The 20,995-nt window shown below is 36.4% G+C and overlaps 1 protein-coding gene across 5 annotated transcripts in view; it reads right to left on the reverse strand.

Moving 5' to 3' along the window:
• The window catches only part of LOC120778701, a 172,685-nt gene that overhangs the window by 5,464 nt on the left and 146,226 nt on the right, over positions 1-20,995 (reverse strand). For 4 of the 5 annotated variants that reach the window (XM_040110661.1, XM_040110658.1, XM_040110660.1 and 1 more), the window contains exon 20: positions 18,792-19,732. The exons of the other annotated variant lie outside the window; for it this stretch is intronic. In XM_040110661.1, the coding sequence (XP_039966595.1) occupies positions 19,496-19,732 (237 nt within the window). In that variant the 3' untranslated portion in view covers positions 18,792-19,495. Of the gene's footprint in view, positions 1-18,791; positions 19,733-20,995 lie in introns of those variants that run through there. 5 annotated transcript variants of the gene reach the window in all.

The raw sequence follows: 20,995 nt of genomic DNA on the forward strand, positions 1-20,995 counted from the left end.
GCAGCTATGTGTTATAGTGATCCGATATCGGCAGTTCTGACAAATGAGCAGCTTTTTGAAGAGAAAATGACGTTTGCAAAATTTCAAAACGATATCTTAAAAACTGAGGGACTAGTTCGTGTATATACAGACGAACAGATAGACAGCCGGACATGGCTAAATCGGCTCAGCTCAACATACTGATCATTTATATATATACTTTATAGGGTCTTCGACGCTTTCTTCAGGGTGTTACAAACTTCGTTACAAACTTAATATACCCTGTTCAGGATATAAAAAGTACAGTAAGCTGGGTCCGCTTACAGCGTATGATGTGTTCCATCAAAGCGAAACAGTGCTAAACGAGACTATTTCAACATGTAAGTAATGGGGTACAGAGGGGGGTAGAAAATCGGTTAGATGTCGATTATAATTATTATATTTCAAAAATATAATTCCATTAAAAAATTATTAAAATATACTTATAAAAACAAATGTAATTCTAAGTCAGACCATTTAATCTATTTTGGGTTTCCAATTTTCTGCCTTTTTTCAAGAAGACATCTACAAGTACATATGTTAATGTAGTTAAGTTTTTGATAAGTGGGTAAAGCCTCTATAGAAACCCGTCGTGCTTTTAAACAGCTGTCAAAATTTTCAGTTATAAAGGTCGAACACCTTTTTACAAACAACATCGAAAGTTGTGTTTCCTCTTTCTTGAAATCACTACTGTCATAATTTTTGTTATCTTCTTGCTTGAGCTCATCATTAAAAATATTAATTTCTTGAACTATATATGTATATCTTCGACGTCTTCTACATTTATCCTATCTAAACCGGTTTGCTTTGATAATATCACTGTTTCTTACATTATTTCACCCATATCGACAAAGCGCTCAATGGCTTCGCTCTTACGTAAATGTGGCCAAATGTTCTCTCACAATCCGTTAAAAGACTTTCTGTTATCTTATTCTAAGAGAGGTTTATATATTCTAGAGCATTCATGATAATGAAGTTTTTTCAAGTTCTCTTATTGACTGCTTCTCTTCTCCGTCTATTTTTTCAAATATCTGATTTCATGTTAGTCCTAAGTATATAGTAGTATTGTACCTTACCATTGTTTGAAAGGTGGGCGTGGTTATTACCTGATTTTCTTTAACAGAGATGGATGGAAAACAAGCTTCACTTCCATAACTTTACGACCTTTACTGAATGCTTTTTGACACTCAAATACTTATGTTCCTGATAAAGTAGCCGTTACGCAAAAGAATTGTACAAAAAATCAAAGAAAAACAACTTTTTTGGGACTTGTGCGAGTCAAACCTGATCAGATGCAATACTTTATAAGGTCAACAAAAATTATGAAATTTATTATATTACGTATCGTATGTACATATATGGGGATAAGGAAGACTACTATACCGACCTCATTATTGTCAGTGAACGATGCCATCTTGGTTCATTAAGATAAGTATATTAACTGATGTGTCTGAGGGCGCAGAAAAGTTATCAAATATTTTAATGGTGCTTTTATTTTATTCTGTAATCTGTAAATGTTTGATTTATCTATTGTATAGTGAACGATTATTTTGAAATATAAAACCTTGTCATATGATAATTGGTGTGGTTTTCCAACCGTATTTGATTCCCAATCACATAAATCGTAAATTGTATACCGATTCATATGTTTCGCCTTATACGCAGTCTGGTTATCAATTCATATCGTCATCCTTTCTAGGTGTAGGAAAACCGAATCAATTATTTTTGAATTAAATTTAAGATTTTATTTATCATAGTTAGAATTATCCAATTTATTTGAAATATGTACCCTTTTTTTGACAACTTGTTGAAATTTTGAATTTTAAATCATAATGCCACTCTCATAGGAAACCTCAAACCTGTTGACGAACCTATATGGCATATATGTAGCTGCCATACAAATTGAACGATCGAAATCCAGTGCTTATATGGAAAAAAGTTTTCACATGACGAAATATCTTCACGAAATTCGGCATGTTTTATTGTCCATGGAAAGGATGGAATCTTCTAAGAAAATATTCAGATCAGACAACAAAAACATCAAAATCAAGTTATCTGCAAGAAATATTTTGTAACGGGTGATCAAAGTAGAGGCACTTTTTCAATAGCCTTTTATTGACAGATCACGCGTGAGTCGTGTCAAGCTGTCATGTTATTTCTCTTCTGTATTGTTTAGCATTTCATCATGGAAGCACTTACGTCTCACTCAACTTATGGTCAATATAATCGGCCTACTGAGCGTACTATTCGCAACATCATCACCCATCTTGAGACCCAGCTTTCTTTATTGGATAATACTCGATCGAATAGACCACGCCCAGCACGCAGTGAAGAAAATATAGCAGCCGTATCTGAGACTGTACACAAAGATCAAGGAGAGTCGATTCGGCGCCTGCCGCAGCAACTCGGACTGACGTATGGAACGACTTGACGTATTTTATGTTGAGATTTTAAATTGAAGGCCTGAAATTGAATGTCTGAATGATTTCAACAAGACGGCGCATAATATTTATTGAGAGAACACTTCAGTGATCAGATCACGTTTTGGGCCGGTGGATTGTCCACCTGGATAGTGTGATATAACACGGTTAGATTTTTTCCTGTTGAGATATGTAAACGCTAAAGTCTATGCGGACAATCACGTTTCGATTCAGGCCTTCGAGCAAAACATGACGCGGGGTAGCCATTTACCAGTCGAAATGCTCGAGCAACTTATCGAAAATTGGAGCCAACGGATGGACCATCTGAGACCTAGCCGCAGCCAACATTTGCAAGAGATAATCTTCAAAAAATAAATGCCAAAGAATGTTCTTTCGAGTGTTAATCAACATTGCCCATTAAAGTAAAGTTTATGTGTTTCTTTGAAAAAGTGGGAAACTTCGAAATGGATTACTCTTTATTTACAAATGGATTACACTTTACAATCTCCTAAGAAACTTTTCAGATCGAATCAATATAGTATATATGTAGCTGTCATACAAGCTGACCGATCAAAATCAAGATCTTGTAATGAATCCCTTGTATTTGTTGTTGCAAGCCAAGCGGAGCCAAGTGAACTATGTCGTGAGCACTTATTTTCAATACTTGATTGAAAGTTACAGTAAGGCTTAAACAAGGTCTTTATTCCAACATTTACCATGACATACGTACATAAGTCCACGCACATTAATATATATGAGTTTGTAGGTGTCAACTTGTGGCAGTCGCAGAGAGTGTAATAAAACAATAAAATAATGCTTTTCCAGAAATAAATAATGTTAATAGCCATTAAAACAAAAACTTTTGCCGCTGAAATATTTAGAGGGATTTTGGAAATTTTTTAATGGTCCCGTTGAAGGGGCAAGAAGCAAGTAGGGAATCTGTTTATTTATGTGTGTGTTTTATGAGTATTTATGATTTTGGCACTGACGGAGTAAATTCGCAAACAAAAATGATAATACAATAGCAAAAGTTCTGCAATGCACTTATATATAATAAGTGTAAATGTGTTTGGCTGTGAAGCCCAGGCAACCAACTTTGTTGGTCAATTATTTGCAAAAAGTTAAAGTGGTGCTAGTTAAATTTCCGCTGCTGTGACCTTTAAAACTTTGCGCATCCACAAGCACGTGGTGCAAGCAATGTTGCAGTGTTTCATTTGGAAATGCATGTAATTAAGTTTAAGTTGCCAAACAACGTTTTTGATTTACTTCTTTTACAGTTACGATAAAATGCAGTGTCTGTAGTTTTTCCCTTTCTTATTCAATTTTACATTTTTGGGAGCCAGGGAAACGACTCACAATACGTGTTGACAAGGAAGCATTTGTTGGTGGCGCCGTTACTGACAGCAGTTACAACAAAAGAAGTGTTTGTGTGTGTACACATTTGGATGTGTATGTGCGCGCTTACAGTCACACAGTTGCTGTGGCATGTTGCATGCTACTTATGGTAGAAATTCGTCACACTTGCAACCGAGCAAATAATGAAAACCAACTCACAACAAATTTCTGTTTATTTAAACACAGCATGTACATACTCCTACACAGTTATGTACTTACGGGCATACATATATAATATATTAAATATACATGCAAAACACTTCAGATCAACGATGTGGTTACAGTGTCTAGGTTAACGAAAATACTTTAAATTGAATAATTGGATAGTGAGCATAATAAAAGGAGGAAGGATGGTTGGATGGACACTATTTGGCACCAAATGGAGATTCCAAGTGTAGCCAGGTCTATCTGGCTTTACAACGGAGTGGAGGTCTTCCTCTTCCTCTGCTTTTCCCGGCGGGTACTTCATCGAATACTTTCAGAGTTGGAGTGTTTTCATCCATTCGGATGACATGGCCTAGCCAGTGTAGGCGCTGTCGTTGGTGTTAATACTGGTTCTAAGATAGGCGAAATTATCTACGACTTCGAAGTTATGACTGTCAACTGTGACGAGCGAGCCAAATCGCGAATGCGACGGCTGTTTGTTTCATGAAAGCAGACATTTCGCCTTGCCATTGTTCACTACCAGACCCATTTGATCCGCTTCTTTGTCCAACCTGGAGAAAGCAGAACTATTAGCGCGGTTGTTAGGGCCAATGGTATCGATTCCATCGGCGTACGTCAGCAGTTCGAGAATATTGTACCTTCTTTATTCAGTTCTGCAGCTCGAATTCCAGATTTTCAGTAGATTGAAAAAGTCGCACGATAGGAAGTCGCCTTGTTTGGAACCTCGTTTGATATCGAACGGCTCGGAGAGGTCCTTCCCGTTCCTGACGGAATTTTTTGTATTGCTCAACGTCAGCTTACACAGCCGTATTAGTTTTGCGGGGATATCAAATTCGTCGCGGCATAAAGGCAGCTCCTTTTCGTACTGTCAAAGGCAGCTTTGAAATCGACGAAGAGGTCGTGTGTGTCCAATCGCTTTTCACGGATCTTTTCCAAGATTTTCGAGGCCTAAAGCCACACTGATAAGGTCCAATCAGACAGAACCTTATAGTGATGTTGAGGAGTCTTGTCCCACAGTAGTTGGCGCAGATTAGAAGATCTCCCTTTCTGTGGATTGAGCAGAGCACAGTTAAATTCCAATCGTTGGGGTTGCTTTCGCCCGACCATATTCTACAAAGAAGCTGATGTATGCTCCTCAGTTCTTCGCCGCCATATATGAATAGCTTGGCGGGCAATACCTCAGCCTCGCCGCTTTGTTGTTGTTCATGCGAGTAATTGCTTTTCGAATTTTTTCATAGACGGGCAATGAAACGTCCACTCCAGCGTCATCGATTCCACCTCCTCGCGTTATGCTTTCACTACCATTTTGCAGGCTGGAAAAGTGTTCCTTCCATGACTACTATCCAAATATGGTTGGGTATAAAAACAAGTTCGATATATGAATTTTATATCACTTAACGTAAAAAAACCGCACACAGTGAAATCCAGCTGCTGTATCGCAACAAAAGCTATCCATTTCTGAAGAGGTTGGTTATTGGTGATGAAAAGCGGGTCACTTACGACAACGTCAAGGGAAAGCAGTGAAAGTCGAACTACGATAAGCGGACGCTAGCTTGCCAGCCAGGCTTGACTGTCAGAAATATTTTGCTGTGGGCTTGGTATGATGGGCTGGGAATTAACTACCCTGACAACGAAACTCTTAATTCGAACCTACCCTGTCAAGAATAATAATAAATCGACCAAAAGTGGACAGCGGTAGTCAATAGCAGAGGAATTGCGCGTACCTTCTGATCAAAATTTTTTTGAAATATTGACTGTTTGGTACAATCCTTTTTATGTTCGTGTGGTACTCAATTTATCATAATCATATCATCAACATGAATATTTCAGTAGCACAAAGTATTCAGTGAAGATTGTGAAATCATCAAAAGCTTGGAAAATGGAAGTAGTTCATCAATCTCTTTTAAAGACGTTAATTTCGAAAAAGTTAAAGAAACAGTAAAGGAGAGTTTTCAATCCCCGTATTGGAATGAGAGAAATAGAAGCGGATATCAACATATCTTATGGCCATTTAGGTAAATGTTTTGGGTATGAAGTGCATTAATGACGTCACATTCTAGCATGATTTCGACAGACTTTATGGCTAAACACAAAACGAGAGTCATCACTCAGCGACCGAAACTGAAAAATCCGCCTTGAGGAATGAGCAAGCTGAGGAGATCCCAGCCGAGGCTTATACCAACATTAAGGTTTATGCGGTATTGAACTTTTTGGAATGCGATAAAAAAGAATTCTATTAAATTAAATCATACTGTGATTTTCTAAATTAAGAAAAACAAGTAAGGAAGGGCTAAGTTCGGGTGTCACCGAACATTTTATACTCTCTTATGATAAAGTGATAATAATTTACATATTTGTTAAAATTAATTAGATTAGATCGATTTGTGTACTTTGAGTATTGAATTGTATTTTCATTTCCTATTGTATATACATATTATACAGAGAAGGCATCAGATGGAATTCAAAATAGTGTTATATTGGAAGAAGGCGTGGTTGTGAACCGATTTCACCCATATTTCGTATATCTCATCAGGGTGTTAAGAAAATATTATAGACCGAATTTCATTGAAATCGGTAAAGTAGTTCCTGAGATATGGTTTTTGGTCCATAAGTGGGCGACGCCACGCCCATTTTAAATTTTTAAAAGCCTGGGTGCAGCTTCCTTCTGCCATTTCTTCCGTAAAATTTAGTGTTTCTGACGTTTTTTGTAGTCGGTTAACGCACCTTTAGTGATTTTCAACATAACCTTTGTATGGGAGGTGGGCGTGGTTATTATCCGATTTCTTCCATTTTTGAACTGTATATGGAAATGCCTGAAGGAAACGACTCTATAGAGTTTGGTTGACATAGCTATAGTAGTTTCCGAGATATGTACACAAAAACTTAGTAGAGGCGGGGCCACGCCCACTTTTCCAAAAAAATTACGTCGAAATATGCCCCTCCCTAATGCGATCCGTTGTGCGAAATTTCACTTTAATATCTTTATTTATGGCTTAGTTATGACAGTTTATAGGTTTTCGGTTTCCGCCATTTTGTGGGCGTGGCAGTAGGCCGATTTTGCCCATCTTCGAACTTAACTATCTTATAGAGCCAAGAAATACGTGTACCAAGTTTCATCATGATATCTCAATTTTTACTCAAGTTAAAGCTTGCACGGACGGACGGACGGACATCCGGATTTCAACTCTGCTCGTCACCCTGATCACTTTGGTATATATGTATAACCTTATATCTGACTCTTTTAGTTTTAGGACTTACAAACAACCGTTATGTGAACAAAACTATAATACTCTCCTTAGCAACTTTGTTGCGAGAGTATAAAAATAATGTTTGCGAGAATGGTGGCCCTATAAATTTGGAAGTTAGTGTACGTAGACAATCAGATGACTGTGTATTCTTCATATCTGAGTTCTTCACATATCAGTGCACTTAAATACTTGTATGCAATTATAAATAAACTTACATTAATGTTGGCTTTAGACCTCTGTTTGCAGCTCTTATCGTCATGCCTTGTGAATACAAATATTCTTTATTTTGTATTAGTAGATGCGTTTTATATGATTCTTCAAGTAGAGAAGCCTAATGTTCCTAACATAATTATTTTAAATGCAAGAAAATTAAACGCTCTGCAATATTCTACAATTAATATTACACAAATGTTCCATGATGAACGTTGAACCACCTTAATGTTTTGCCATATTCACGCTTCACACACATTTTGTTCGGCATGGCGTATGAGTGACATTTAATTAAAATTTATGTGGCGAGTCTAGAGGAAAATCGCTCCGCACTTAATTTTTTATTTGCGCATTGAATGCAACAACGCAATAATGTTGCTGAGTGGCAAGCAACTGAGTTAAATTTTATAATGCACATATGTACATTTACCCACGCACACATGCGCACCAAAAGGTTACGTTCTCGGAAAGGCGTGCATTATAAGTCTTCTTCGTCCAAAAAAAAACCTGTAATAGTGCAAATTTGCTTAGCTCCATTCCAGCACGCTACGTGACGCCTGCCGTTGAGGTGTTGATGCGTTTCGTCCTTAGTCTCGGCAGGTTCAAGCTGTGTGTGTGTGCGTTATGAAGTGATGATTGCTGTGCGAGTGCATCATGAATGGCTGTGGCTTGAGTGACATTTAATTACGGAGACTCGCGCGTATGTGTATATATATATATGAACATTTTTAAATGCCATTTGCGAAAAATTCGATAAATGAGCGGAATTACCGGCAGTATATTTAAAAACCACTGAAATCATTGTTTTATCTTTTATACTCTCGTATTATGTGGCTCAGTTGAATTCCAGATGTCACAGTCTGCTCGACCATGTGTGCGTGTTATCTTTATTAAACTTCCACGCACATATGTTCGTCAGTACCCTTAGGAGGCAGACATTGCAGCAGAGCAAAATTCAAGCAATGCCACGCCCACAAAATACCATTAAGTGAAAGCATGTGATGTTTGGATCTAAGCTAGCATACTCTAGACAAATAAGAAAAATTTTCATGCGAGAAATAAAAATTTCGAAACCTGCGGTCTTATTACAGCGCCAAAAGGTGCTGCAATGCGAAAATAAAGCACAGTGTCATAAAGATGTCAAATTAGAGGACATTGAGAGCAAGATAAGAACAGGAAAAGTAGCGTCGATACGCGACTACTTCGTCAACAATATGTACGGAAGTTTGCGGCAGTAATGCGAAGCCGCAAATGATGAAGCGAGCACAGGAGCAGCTCAAAATGGAACTAGCATCCAAAGAGATGAACAAGGGGCCGACAGCGAATAGCTTACTGATAAAATATTTAAATCCTTCTAGAGCAGGCAATTGAAAAACGAGCTGAAAAAATTCAATCTATTATTGAAGAGGCGAAAATATAAATGAATACTACCGACGAAGCTGAACTTGAAAGATATGAAGGCCGTACTAAAAAAATGTAGAGTTTCATGAAAAAAATAGCGATGAATTGACACTCAAATACAACAGGTCGTATGTTAATGTTGAGGTAGAAAAGTTTCTTTAAAAGTCATCGATATAAGCAGATTAGAAAACGGAATGGCAACTTAAAAAATAGAGAAGCTAAATCGCCAAAGTTCTATACACCAAAATTCTCTGATAAATGCCGAGATTGGCAACATTTTAAAGGGCTCTTCGAGGAGTATGTCCATGAAGTCGGTTAGTGACTTCAAAAAGTTAATTCACTTAAAATCATGTCTAGAAGGAGATGATAGACTAATTATTAGTCAGCTGATAACAGTATGAGGTGAAAACTACAATAAGGTCTGGGAGTTACTGGTGCACAGGTATGGTAACATGCGTAAACAGTTCAGTGGTACAGATAATGTGAACATAAAACAGCATTATATCCGTATTACTGTCTTGAACGGGTGCAAAGGCAAATCCATCGAAAAATTGTATTTAAAAATTACAAGGCGAATCGAAAAGATCCACAAGCTAACACATTCCAAGCAATTACTGGTCGGTTTAACGCAACTGCTCAATCAACTGCCGAAGCCTTTGACAAATAAGCAGCTACAACAACAGATTAGAATAAGATTTTTCGTTAGAGAACATTTGATCAAGCCAGTACTTCTACCTTCGGCACGCAGACAAAACGAAACAATTTTGTGGACAAACTTTTCAAAGCTCCAACTACAAGCAAGAACTACCGGTTAAAGTGGGGGGATGCTTAACTCATTTAAACAACAAGTAGTTCTGTTGCAGCTACAACAGACTCTTTGTTTGAGGTTCAGCCTATTTTCGGACAGAAACATTCGAGTTTGTTTAGTCAAGCACCGACCGCAACCGCAGCACCAGCAATAGGTGACGTGTCTATCTATTTTAGTCCCCTACCAGAGGTAAGATTAAATTGTACAGTTCGTCATAGTTTGGTCTTACAAGGCAAACACTTGTTAAAAGAATAAAAACTTAATTTTACTTTATAATACAAGGTCTGTCGCAAAAGAAACAGAACTTTTTAAATATAACTGTTTCTGGTGGCGCCACCTATTGGTGGGTATATGAAATAAAAAGTTTGATCTCTTGTTGACATTTCGTAAAAATTTTATGACAATCGATGTTAGGTGACAGCAGCTGTTGGTCATCGGTCGTAAAATGCAAATAGCAAATATTAAATTTTGTTTTAAACTTGGGAAAACGTTTACTGAAACATTTTAAATGATGAAAAAAGTTTATGGTGATCAGTGCCTATCCCGTAGTAATGTGCATGAGTGGTTTAAGCGATTCTAAGAAGGTCGTGAGGACCTCTGTGACGATCAGAAGTCGGTCGTCTTCAGAAGTCAAAAATAAAGACCATGCTGATTTGTTTTTACGATTCCGAGGGTATTGTACACCGAGAGTTCGTCACACCTGACCAGCCGATTAATGCTGTGTTTTACCTTGGTGTTATGAAGCGTCTTTTGTCACGCATTCGTCGTGCTTGACCACAATACCGTGAGGCAGGGTCCTGGCGCCTGTTGCACGATAATGCGCCGTGTCATCGGTCGACGCTTGTCACTGATTTTTTGACAAAAAACTCCATATTAAACATTAATCACTCACCCTACTCACCTGGACACTGGTTTCAGGACATTTCAGCTATCTAAAAGGCGACGACCGATATTCTCAAGAGCATTCCGAAAAATGACCTTAAACACTCATTTGAAATGCTAATTGACCGGGCTAAACGCTGTATCGAAGCACAAGGAAACTACTTTGAATAAAACAATATAACTTTTGAAAAATATAAATTTTTTGTTGTTTTTTTAACAGTCCTGTTTCTTTTGGGACAGACCTTGTATATACGAGTAAATCATGCACCAATGTGCCATCGGAATAAATCTTTGCACAAATAGTGTCTTTAAGAGGTCAGTTCCACTTGTGAATTAATAAAAAACGAATTTTTTACATATACTAGTATTCAGTATACATATATTTATATGTATATTTGAAAATATGATGTGAAAATTTGAAGCTGATCCGGCAAATATTTCCGAAGGTATGAGCGTATTTGCAAGAATCTTTAACTTTAGGATCAGTTAGGAAAATATCTTCAACACGGTTGGACCGAGCGGCTTAATTTTCCACTTGATCTTCTTCTATATATTTTTTGGGTAATGGTAAAAGGAATAAGATTTCTGATAACGATTCACATTTTTTATGTCACTCTGTAGTCTAATTCTTTTCACAGAACGACTGTTCTACTTGAAATGTCGCTATTTTGTCAAAAATCACAATTTTGTCTAGTCCTTCCATCATTACCTGTATTCATCTATAAAAATAACATTTTTTTATTTTTGAACTTGAGAAAGCTTTAAGCAACACCACCATGTTTTTTCAGAGTTTCTGCTGGGGATCGCCTTCGAGATCTAGGAAATCCAAAATAAATAAATACGGCTGGCTACGCATTACCTCAGCGCTAGGCTGTTAGGCAAAAGCAACGGAACGAGAGTCGATACGCATATATGTACAAGTATAAATAATAAAATAAAATTTGAATATCCGTCTGTCGGTCTGGTATATGTATATGCGAGCTAGTTCTTAAGTTTTTGAGATATTGATCTGTCATTTTGCAGACGTCCTTTTCTCCCTAAGGAGCTACTTCGCTGACGAAATCGCCGATATTGAACCACTATAGCATATACATAGCTGCCATAAAAACTGACCAATCGGAATTAAGTTATTGCAAGGAGTCTCTTGTTGTTAAGGGTATTACAGCTTCGATGCAACCGTAGTTAACGTTTTTATACCCTGAATATTAAGTTTGTCACGAAGTTTGTAACAGCCAGAGGGAAGCGTCGGAGACCCTATAAAGTACATAATGGGTTGTCAAAAAAGTCTTGCGGTATTTTTATTGATTTTTTTTTTTATTTTATTGAAATTGAAATGAATTTTTGATGACTCATGCCCAGCTCTTGACCGATGCTACGGGTCTCTTTCGACCAATTCAGGGTTTTTATCGCAATTTTCGACGACAGGCCTTCCGGAGTGTGGCGCATCTTCGACCACCTCTACACCAGAACGAAAACGTTGAAACCATCGTTGTGCGGTGGAAATGGAAACTGTATCGGGTCCATAAACTGCACAAATTTTATTGGCGGCTTGAGATGCATTTTTGCCTTTATCGTAGTGGTACTGTAAAATATGCCGTATTTTCTCTTTATTTTGCTCCATGTTTGCGACACTATAACTCACGAACGACTTAAAAGAAACGACAATCAATCAAACACGTGTTAGCGCGTGAAATGAGCTTTCCAAAAAGGTATAGCATGACCCGATGCGATGAATAAAACTAGAACTACACCCTTTCAGCGCCAACTAGTGAAAATACCGCAAGACTTTTTTGACAACCTATTATATAAATGATCAGTATGTTGAGCTGAGTCGATTTAGCCATGTCCGTCTGTCCGTCTGTCCGTCTGTCTGTCTGTATATATACGAACTAGTCCTTCAGTTTTTAAGATACCGTTTCGAAATTTTGCAAACGTCATTTTCTCTTCAAGGAGCTGCTCATTTGTCGGAACTGCCGATATCGGACCACATATAGCTGCCATATAAACCGAACGATCGGAATCAAGTTCTGGTATGGAAAACTTCCTCATTTTGACGTGGTATCTTCACGAAATTTGACATGGATTACTGCTTAAGGTAATAACATATTCTCCGAAAAAATTGTTCAGATCGGATTACTATAGCATATACTTAGCTTCCATACAAACTGGACACATAGTTACTAAAAGAAATGCATCTGTGTAGGGTATATTAGCTTCGGTGCAGCCGAAGTTAATGTTTTTTCTTGTATCTTGTTAATATATGCACCAACTTAGCATAAATTAATAAAATATAAATTAAAAATAATTTAGACATTACTATTGCAATTTTAAGCACCACTGCTCATTCTGTTAGCGATTCCATTGGAATACGACGAATTTTAATTAATGCCGAGTGTGCTTTCACTTTATCTTTACATTTGTTGTCAAACTGTTGTTCACACAGACATGACAGTAAATTCAATTATCGTGGCATGGTTAAGCGGTCTGCTTTGACTTAATGTTTGCTTCATATCTTTTGGCTGCTGCAAATCAAAAGCAATGCTTTGGAAATAAATGTTTTCCAAGTTTCGCTTTGTGGTGAGAGTTCGTCAACGATTATGCGTTTTTTATCTAAAATGAGACTTGAGCTTTCTTATTATCTTAAAGGCAAATAATTTAGAGCAGAGCTAAGCGAGAGTACGTATGATAAAATGTACTCATTTGATAATTAGCACGATGCGATTAAGACATTATTACTTGTCCATCGGCTACCAACTGAGTATACGGCTTCGTATTAGCTTATTTTTACACAGTTGCATCAAATATCCGACTGTCGGAGGAACAGAATACCTATAGGTAAAACGATGTCGTACCGAAGATGAAACGATATTATGTTCTCTAACATGATCTTGGGAAACTGTATTTCAAAAGTACAAGAATATACTTTCTTAGGAAGTGCATTACTCTGGAATCGTTTCAACTTTTACTTTATTAAAATGGCGAAATCAACTCTCTGTAATATTGATTTTACTCCTACATATATTTTTGATACCAGAAACATATTATCTAAACTAACATGTTGATAAAACCTCGTCTTTGGGTTGGACTATGTTTTTTATGACTTTTAATAGTTAGCTTGAAATAGCAATATCAGAAACTGTCTATCGGTAGACGACTTTTGTCAACAGTTATTGGAATAAATATGACTTCATAGCAAAAGACTTTGCGGTGTCAGTCATAAATGAATAATACCAGACGGCAGAAACATAGATTGCCGCCATTTTTTCTCAAGATTACGGTTCTTGGTTTATAATGTGGAATTAATTCTTGGTAAAGCGTTCGAAGTATCTGAAATAGCTACTTAGGATTGCATGTTGAATCAATAGATGCTTAAGGTAAATTTTTAATTTATGCTTTTCGAATCGGTACATTGTTTTTTCTGTAAGTTGGTAGTACTATTAGTGACATCTATGCTAAATTCACGTCAAAACATTCATTAGTATTTGAGATATGCGTTGTTTTGTGAGGCTCTAAAAGTAAATTCTTCGATTTTTACTGTGTCTGAATTTATTGAACAAAGAAGTGGGATAATGCACCATCTCATACGGCATTGGTTATTCGTGAACATTTCGCCATATTTTCAATTAATATCGTGCCGCAACCACCCAAAAAGCTGAATCGAAGAAGGCTCTGATGGCCGTCACGACGGAGGATTTTTCCAAGTGCTCTGATGACTGGAAAATTCGTTGGCAAGTGTATTGCAGCAGGAGGGGATTACTTTGAAAGAGATGAAATTCTCCTTATAATATAAAATTAAACGATAAACAAGAAAAAACGTTAATTTCGGCTATACCGAAGCTTATATATCCTTCACAGGTGCATTTCTTTTAGCAGAATGCAATCAAACGCAAAAGTTTTCCATACAAGAACTTTTTTCCGATCGTTTAGCTTGTATGGCAGCTATATGCTATAGTTAACCGATCTGAACAATTTCTTAGGAGATTACATTGTTGTCTTAGAAAATAATATATACCAAATTTCGTGAATATATCTTGTCAAATGTGAAAGTTGTCCATACAAGAACTTTTTTCCGATCGTTCAGTTTGTATGGCAGCTATATGCTATAGTTAACCGATCTAAACAATTTCTTCGGATATTACAGTGTTGCCCCAAAAAATAACCTGAGCCAACTTTTGTGAAGATATATCGTCAAATGTGAAAGCTTTCCATACAAGAACTTGATTCCAATCGGGCAGTTTGTATGACAGCTATATGTTATAGTGATGCGATATCGGCAGTTCCGACAAGTGAGCAGCTTCTTGAAGAGAAACTGACGTTTGCAAAATTTCAAAACGATATCTTAAAAACTGAGGGACTAGTTCGTATATATACCGACAGACAGACGGACAGACGGACATGGCTAAATCGACTCAGCTCAACGTACTGATCATTTATATATATACTTTATATGTAGGGTCTCCGACGCTTTCTTTTGGGTGTTACAAACTTCGTGACAAACTTATTATACACTGTTCAGGGTATAATAAATTGAATGGAATTGAATTGAATAGATTGTAAACAATTTCTAAAGAATATTAGCCAGGTTTTTGAGGAACATGAATACATGCCGCTGTTAAGTATGTCCGTTTACTTACTACTATATTTTGTGACAAAAAACTACCCGGGAATTGTAAATAAAACGCAAAATATTTAACTATTCAACAATATTTATTTTGTCACCTTTAAAGTAATATATCAGAGTATAGATGTAATACACTTATGCCAAAGATTTTCCAGTCCTCGAAACCCTTTTCATAAGCACGTTTTGCGATGGCCTTCAGCGAATTTTTTTTTTATCTCTTCGATTGAATGAAAGAGTTTCAATTTCGGGAACAATAAGAAACACACGAAGCCAAATCGAGTGGATACGGTGATTGATCGATGGTATTCATTGTTTTCTTGGTTTTAAATTCGATCACAATAGTGGCTCGATGCGATGATAAACATAATCGAAAAACCAATGGTTTTGGCTGTTTTTCCCCAACATTCCGATAATGTTTGACTTGTTTGCATGTCACACTCATAAACCCATGTCTCATCGGTAGTTATAATGCTCTTCATGAATTTGGGATCGGAATTCGCACAATCAAGCATGTCCAAAGAGACCTGTTTACGGTACTCTTTTTGAAAAAAAAAAAATTCAGTTTATCGGCACGAGTTGAGCAAGTACGCGTTTCATTTCCAAAATATCCACCAAAATCATTCGAACGGACTCGTGAGAGATGTCGAGCTCTCTTGCCAACTCTCTAACGCTCGTCTGACGATTTTCAAGCACCATATTTTTCACTTTTCAATATTTTTATCAGTTTATGAGGTTGAAGGTCGTCGAGAACGAGGCATGCCTTCAAAGATCTCTCGGCCTTCTTTGAAGGCTTTGTACCACTCGTAGGACCATTCGAGTCATTCCACCTTTTGGAACATTCGCAACGATTCCTCACAAGAAATTTTGTTGGAAATACAGAAGTTGAGACAAATTGTTTGTTCAATATTTTTAGCGATTGTAAAAATCGCAATGCACTACCGAAGTGTACTTGAGTAGTTACATAAAGTAATTAAGGACAGTCCTACCAATTTAGCAACATTCATTTTTTTGAAATATCATTTATCTGGGGTATTGAATTACAATTTCCGGGTGCTTTTTTGTCCCAATATATAGTAGTATGTATGTATATAAATATGTAATCAAAAGAACATACATATTTGCATAATTACTAAAACAATTCGTGCAACAACAATAAACAATACTCACAAAATATAATTTATTACTGAAAAATCCAAGTCCAAATAATTAAATTATAGAGAAGCACTTCTTAGAGACTTTAATAATATTTATTTAAAACATATGAAAGAATGCTAAATGTTTACAATGCGATTAATCCATCTTTACTTTTCGTTTATTAAAGTCAAATATCACAAAAAATATATTATTTACAAACGGTCACACTTTGAGATGAATGCGAAATTTGAGGAAAATATAATGATTTGAAAAATAAATTAGCCTAAGAAGAAAAGTATTATGCTCCATAACAATCAGAGTTAAAAAAGGTATTATTTCACGCGAAAACAATTATAATCGTTTATGGAGCCCATACCGGTTATAACCGCGTAAGCGGTGTCTTCGCAAAAAAAGAAGAAAGAAGATGTTTATGGAGTAGCAGTGCAATCCCAGTGCACATTTTGAAGTTTTCACTTCTTCCGAAATTAAAATTTATTCACGGTTATCAGGCACTAAATTTTTTCGAAATTGTTAAACAAGACGTAGAGATCTTCATTGTATTCTGTCTAGAGATATATTCAAAACAGTTGGTGCGACTTTAGGTTCTCAAAGTAAAAAATAAAAAGTGAGGTTAGTGTTTTCATAAATCCAACTAGTTTTAACCTCTATTTAAGGTTACCTAATATGAGCATTAAAGTTTGAAGTGTCGATAAATTTCAAAGCTCACAATTTCTTAGTAATGACTGGAGAGCTAAAGCGGCTTTGGCATAGTATACATTATATTCCTGTGTGGTATTACTTGGTGCACTAATAAACGTCGTGAAAGTCTTGCAGTAGCACTTTGGACAACCGAAAAGCTTAGAACTATGAGTGTGATAAAAATGTTAGCTATTTGGTTGCGCTTATAGAAGGAAATTCAATCCCCGCTGTCATCATAGAAGGCATTCAATTATATGTGTTCTGGTTCTCAGTGCTCCATTTTCTTATTTGCCCCAAATCAGTATTAACGAATGTGTTTTTCAGACATGTGGTTTTCAATAATAGATTACTTCCTCAAATATTCTTTTTTTGGTGTGCTCTACGGGCAGAGGAAATCCTAGGTCCATATTTCTTCAAAAATGAAGCCCATAAAGTTACAGTCAATAGAGAACCCTTTTTGTCTCAGAATTGGAAATGTTGATGTCGACAACGGTCGGAAAATTTCCTCTTCGCTGTATCCTCCTTGCAGGTGTAGACTGGGCAATGGTTGTCGTTGCTTACAATGTCATGATCTCAATTTCGCTTCTGTCAAAGTTATTACATATCATACAGACGGTAGATTGGAAGTACACAAATTTCTATTAGCACTTGATAGAAAAGAGTGTAGGAACTTTATGGGATACTAGCTGGTTCCTGTCTGGTGGCGACACAAGCCCGCAGGATGGGGCAGGCAGAAAATGTCTAGAGCAGGACACCGGGGAAACAATGGAGTATCACTTGTGCAGTTGTCCCGCATTGGAAAGACTACGTTGTAAGCATCTGGGGTCCCCCGTATGATACTCTGGAGGAGGTATCGATAGCGAGACCGCAACTGATCTCCATTTAGTATCGCAAAGGGCCAAAACTGTGGTATACGTGGCTTATTGGCCTACCAGATTTAAGGGTCAGTAGCGTAATCTGGCCTGATTTTTTGAAATTTTTTTTTCATAGACATTTTTATTATACAACAGAACTTTGTTCACATATCTTGAGGTACATATATCGCGGAGTGTAAAAGAAATTTTTTCGGAATTTTTTGATGACATCTGTCGGTGAAATGGCTGGGTTAATGAGATACGTGTTTTCAATGGCAGATAAAAACCCAATTTATTCTTAAAAAGTACGTGAGTGGTTATCGTCCCTACCAGAATCATGAAAAAATGTTGATAAATAAAAAGGTAATTAACATTTTTATTTTTATTTTTCCCCATGTTTTTTTACATAAATTTTGTCATAACATTGTCAATAAATTATAAAATAAATAGGGACGATAGCCAGGCGTTTTGTGAACATGTAAAAAAAAAAAAAATTAAGCTAATCGGTTGAGTTGTTCGACCGGAATCATATTCGCCAGTTAGAGATGTGCTCTGCGAGCGCTCCGCACGTCGAGCGGTATTATTATTTTTGGGCCTTTTTCGAAATCTTCCAATGGTAAAGCGGGTTTCTACATTAATTCTAAGCGTATAAGGGAACAGAAAATGCAAAAAACAAAAATTTTTTTGAAAAAATATTACCCTACTTACGCCTTAACCCAACCTAACCTGAGGTGGACGAACTTGGATTAAAATAAAATAGCGCTACATGCCCTACAGCATTATGAAAGGAAACTTTGTGAGATTGTGCGATTTAACACTGATTTTTTGTGCGATTATGTGAAGTCGCTTGTTTACGCCGATAATCCTGAGATCCTTGACGTCAGTAGAGAGATGATTTGGCGAGTTATTACTGATCATTAATTAATTGCTGCAAAATTAGGGTGTATTGGAATTTATTCAGACAACCGCGGCACTCATTGCCCGAAAACCTTTTTAAAACAGAATACCGATCTCTTAGCTGTATAATAAAGCTAAATTCTTTGCCGTAACATAAAATTATAAGCGTTTTCTTTCTTCTTGAAAACTACAGGTCTAAAAACTCCATTTACTAACTTATCGGGATAAAGCAATTAACATAAATCATAGTAATATATGTATATCTTGTGTGCTTAAGAAAATCTGCTAAAGTGAGTGCAATGTGGATAATGTGGGGTTCCATTTCTTTTTCTCAGGTTTTCGATATTATATACTTATATCCGTATCTCAATACACTTGCATGTATGTCTGTATTCCTATGTCTTATTGTGCATAAGTTGTGTTATTGTTATCATAATACAAACCAAAATCAAATTTAAAACTACTTTTTGTTGTAAAAAATTGAGCATAATCATCTTTATGCTAGTTAACACATTTTTCGCAATGCGCCAGTTATCCGGCAGCTATATTAATTATCTTAAACCATATAATATCTCTATGACTTTCCGTTTCCACTTGTTTGCCTTACATATATAAATGTACGATGATGCGATTGTATGAAACTATTTATAGAGCAGTTTACTTAATGTCTTTATGTATTTTTTGAAATTGTTTGCATATTTTGTTGTTGTTGTGTATGCGAGTGCGTGGCTCTCGCGCCAATTTCATGTCATTGTCGCGCAATTTGCATTGTTTTTGTTGTTGCTTGTGTTGGTGCTGCCGCCGTAGTAGCCGTTTTGTTTGTAGACGGGTGCTGTGATGGTGAGTTTGAGCGTTTCCGCATCCGCTTCTGCCACCGTCGGTGGTCCCCACGACACTTGCCGTTTAACCGACGGCTTGCGTTCGACGCGTGTTGCGTTGGCTTGCAATGACTGTTGTTGTGGTTGTAGTGGGGTTTTTTGCTGTCAATATATGTATATGTATGTATGTAAATAACTATTGTGACATAAAGACGCTTGCTGTTGTTGTATCGATAAAATGTCATTCCTTTTTGTGCAAATCATGCTTTGAATGCAAGTTAACTTATCGGGGCCTCAATCTCTTTTGAGATAAACGTTATTATGTTCCGTTTCTTTTGCCCAACAATAACGGTAAAAGAACGTTTGTGCGAGTTTACGTATTTATAGTTGTGCGTTATGCCGTTAATTGGCTGTCATGCATTGCGGTAGACTTATTCGATATATAAGTGACGGTCCCGATTTTCTGAGTAAATATTTGTGTTTGCAGTAAATACACTTAAAGGTTATACTTATTTGAATAGTAAAATATTTACATTATAATAATAAATATTTATTGGTTATTTTCATGCCCTCATTCAGAGCACGAGCTCATTGGCCTTTAATCCTAAAATGTTATCGAACATACGATACACATCCATGCAAAAGTCAAAATATATTAATATTCCGAAATTCGGTTTAGCAATTGTATTATATTTCAACAAGTTTCAAGCAAATTTTAAAGTATTAAATGCTTAGTTTCAATTATATTAAGTTATGTTGTCTAAAAGACACTCGCGCTCAAACAAGTGAGTTCAATATTCAAAAAATTATTGTTTTCTTAAGTATAGTCGAAACTTTAAATGTTAAAATTCTATCTATACATAATAGGTGTCCGTTGTTTCCCGAATTTATTGAGTTTGTTTTTACAAACGCCTCTTGTAGATTCAATATTTGTCCCATAAATATGGCTCCAACTTAAAAAACTCTTTATTTTCCGTTTAATCCGTATCTAAAACATATTCCTTATCCCATATATTGAGCATAGTATTTTTTGATATTTTGCATTAAGCAACTAAATTTTTCTTTTGAAAAGATTTTATTAGAGTACACAATTGTTCGCTCTACAAAAAAGGTCTTAATAATTTTTTCAAAAAATCTTCCTTTTAAAATTTATGTCATTATAAATATACTTACATACATTAAATAGAGCAAAAAAGGTACACCATGCCGTATGAGTAACACAGAGGCTTGTATAACTGAGCATTCATACAAGTTCCTTTCTGTGTTACTCATACGACATGGTGTACCTCTTTTGTTCTATTTGAAGTTCTTGCTTACTTGACCGTTCATACAAGGGATTTATACATTCTGTGTTGCTCATACGACATGGCGTACCTCTTTTGCAGAGCACACAATTTTGAACTAAAATATTAATTTTTCAAAGTC

The sequence above is a fragment of the Bactrocera tryoni genome, chromosome 5, assembly GCF_016617805.1.
Source record: "Bactrocera tryoni isolate S06 chromosome 5, CSIRO_BtryS06_freeze2, whole genome shotgun sequence".
NCBI lineage: Eukaryota > Metazoa > Arthropoda > Insecta > Diptera > Tephritidae > Bactrocera > Bactrocera tryoni.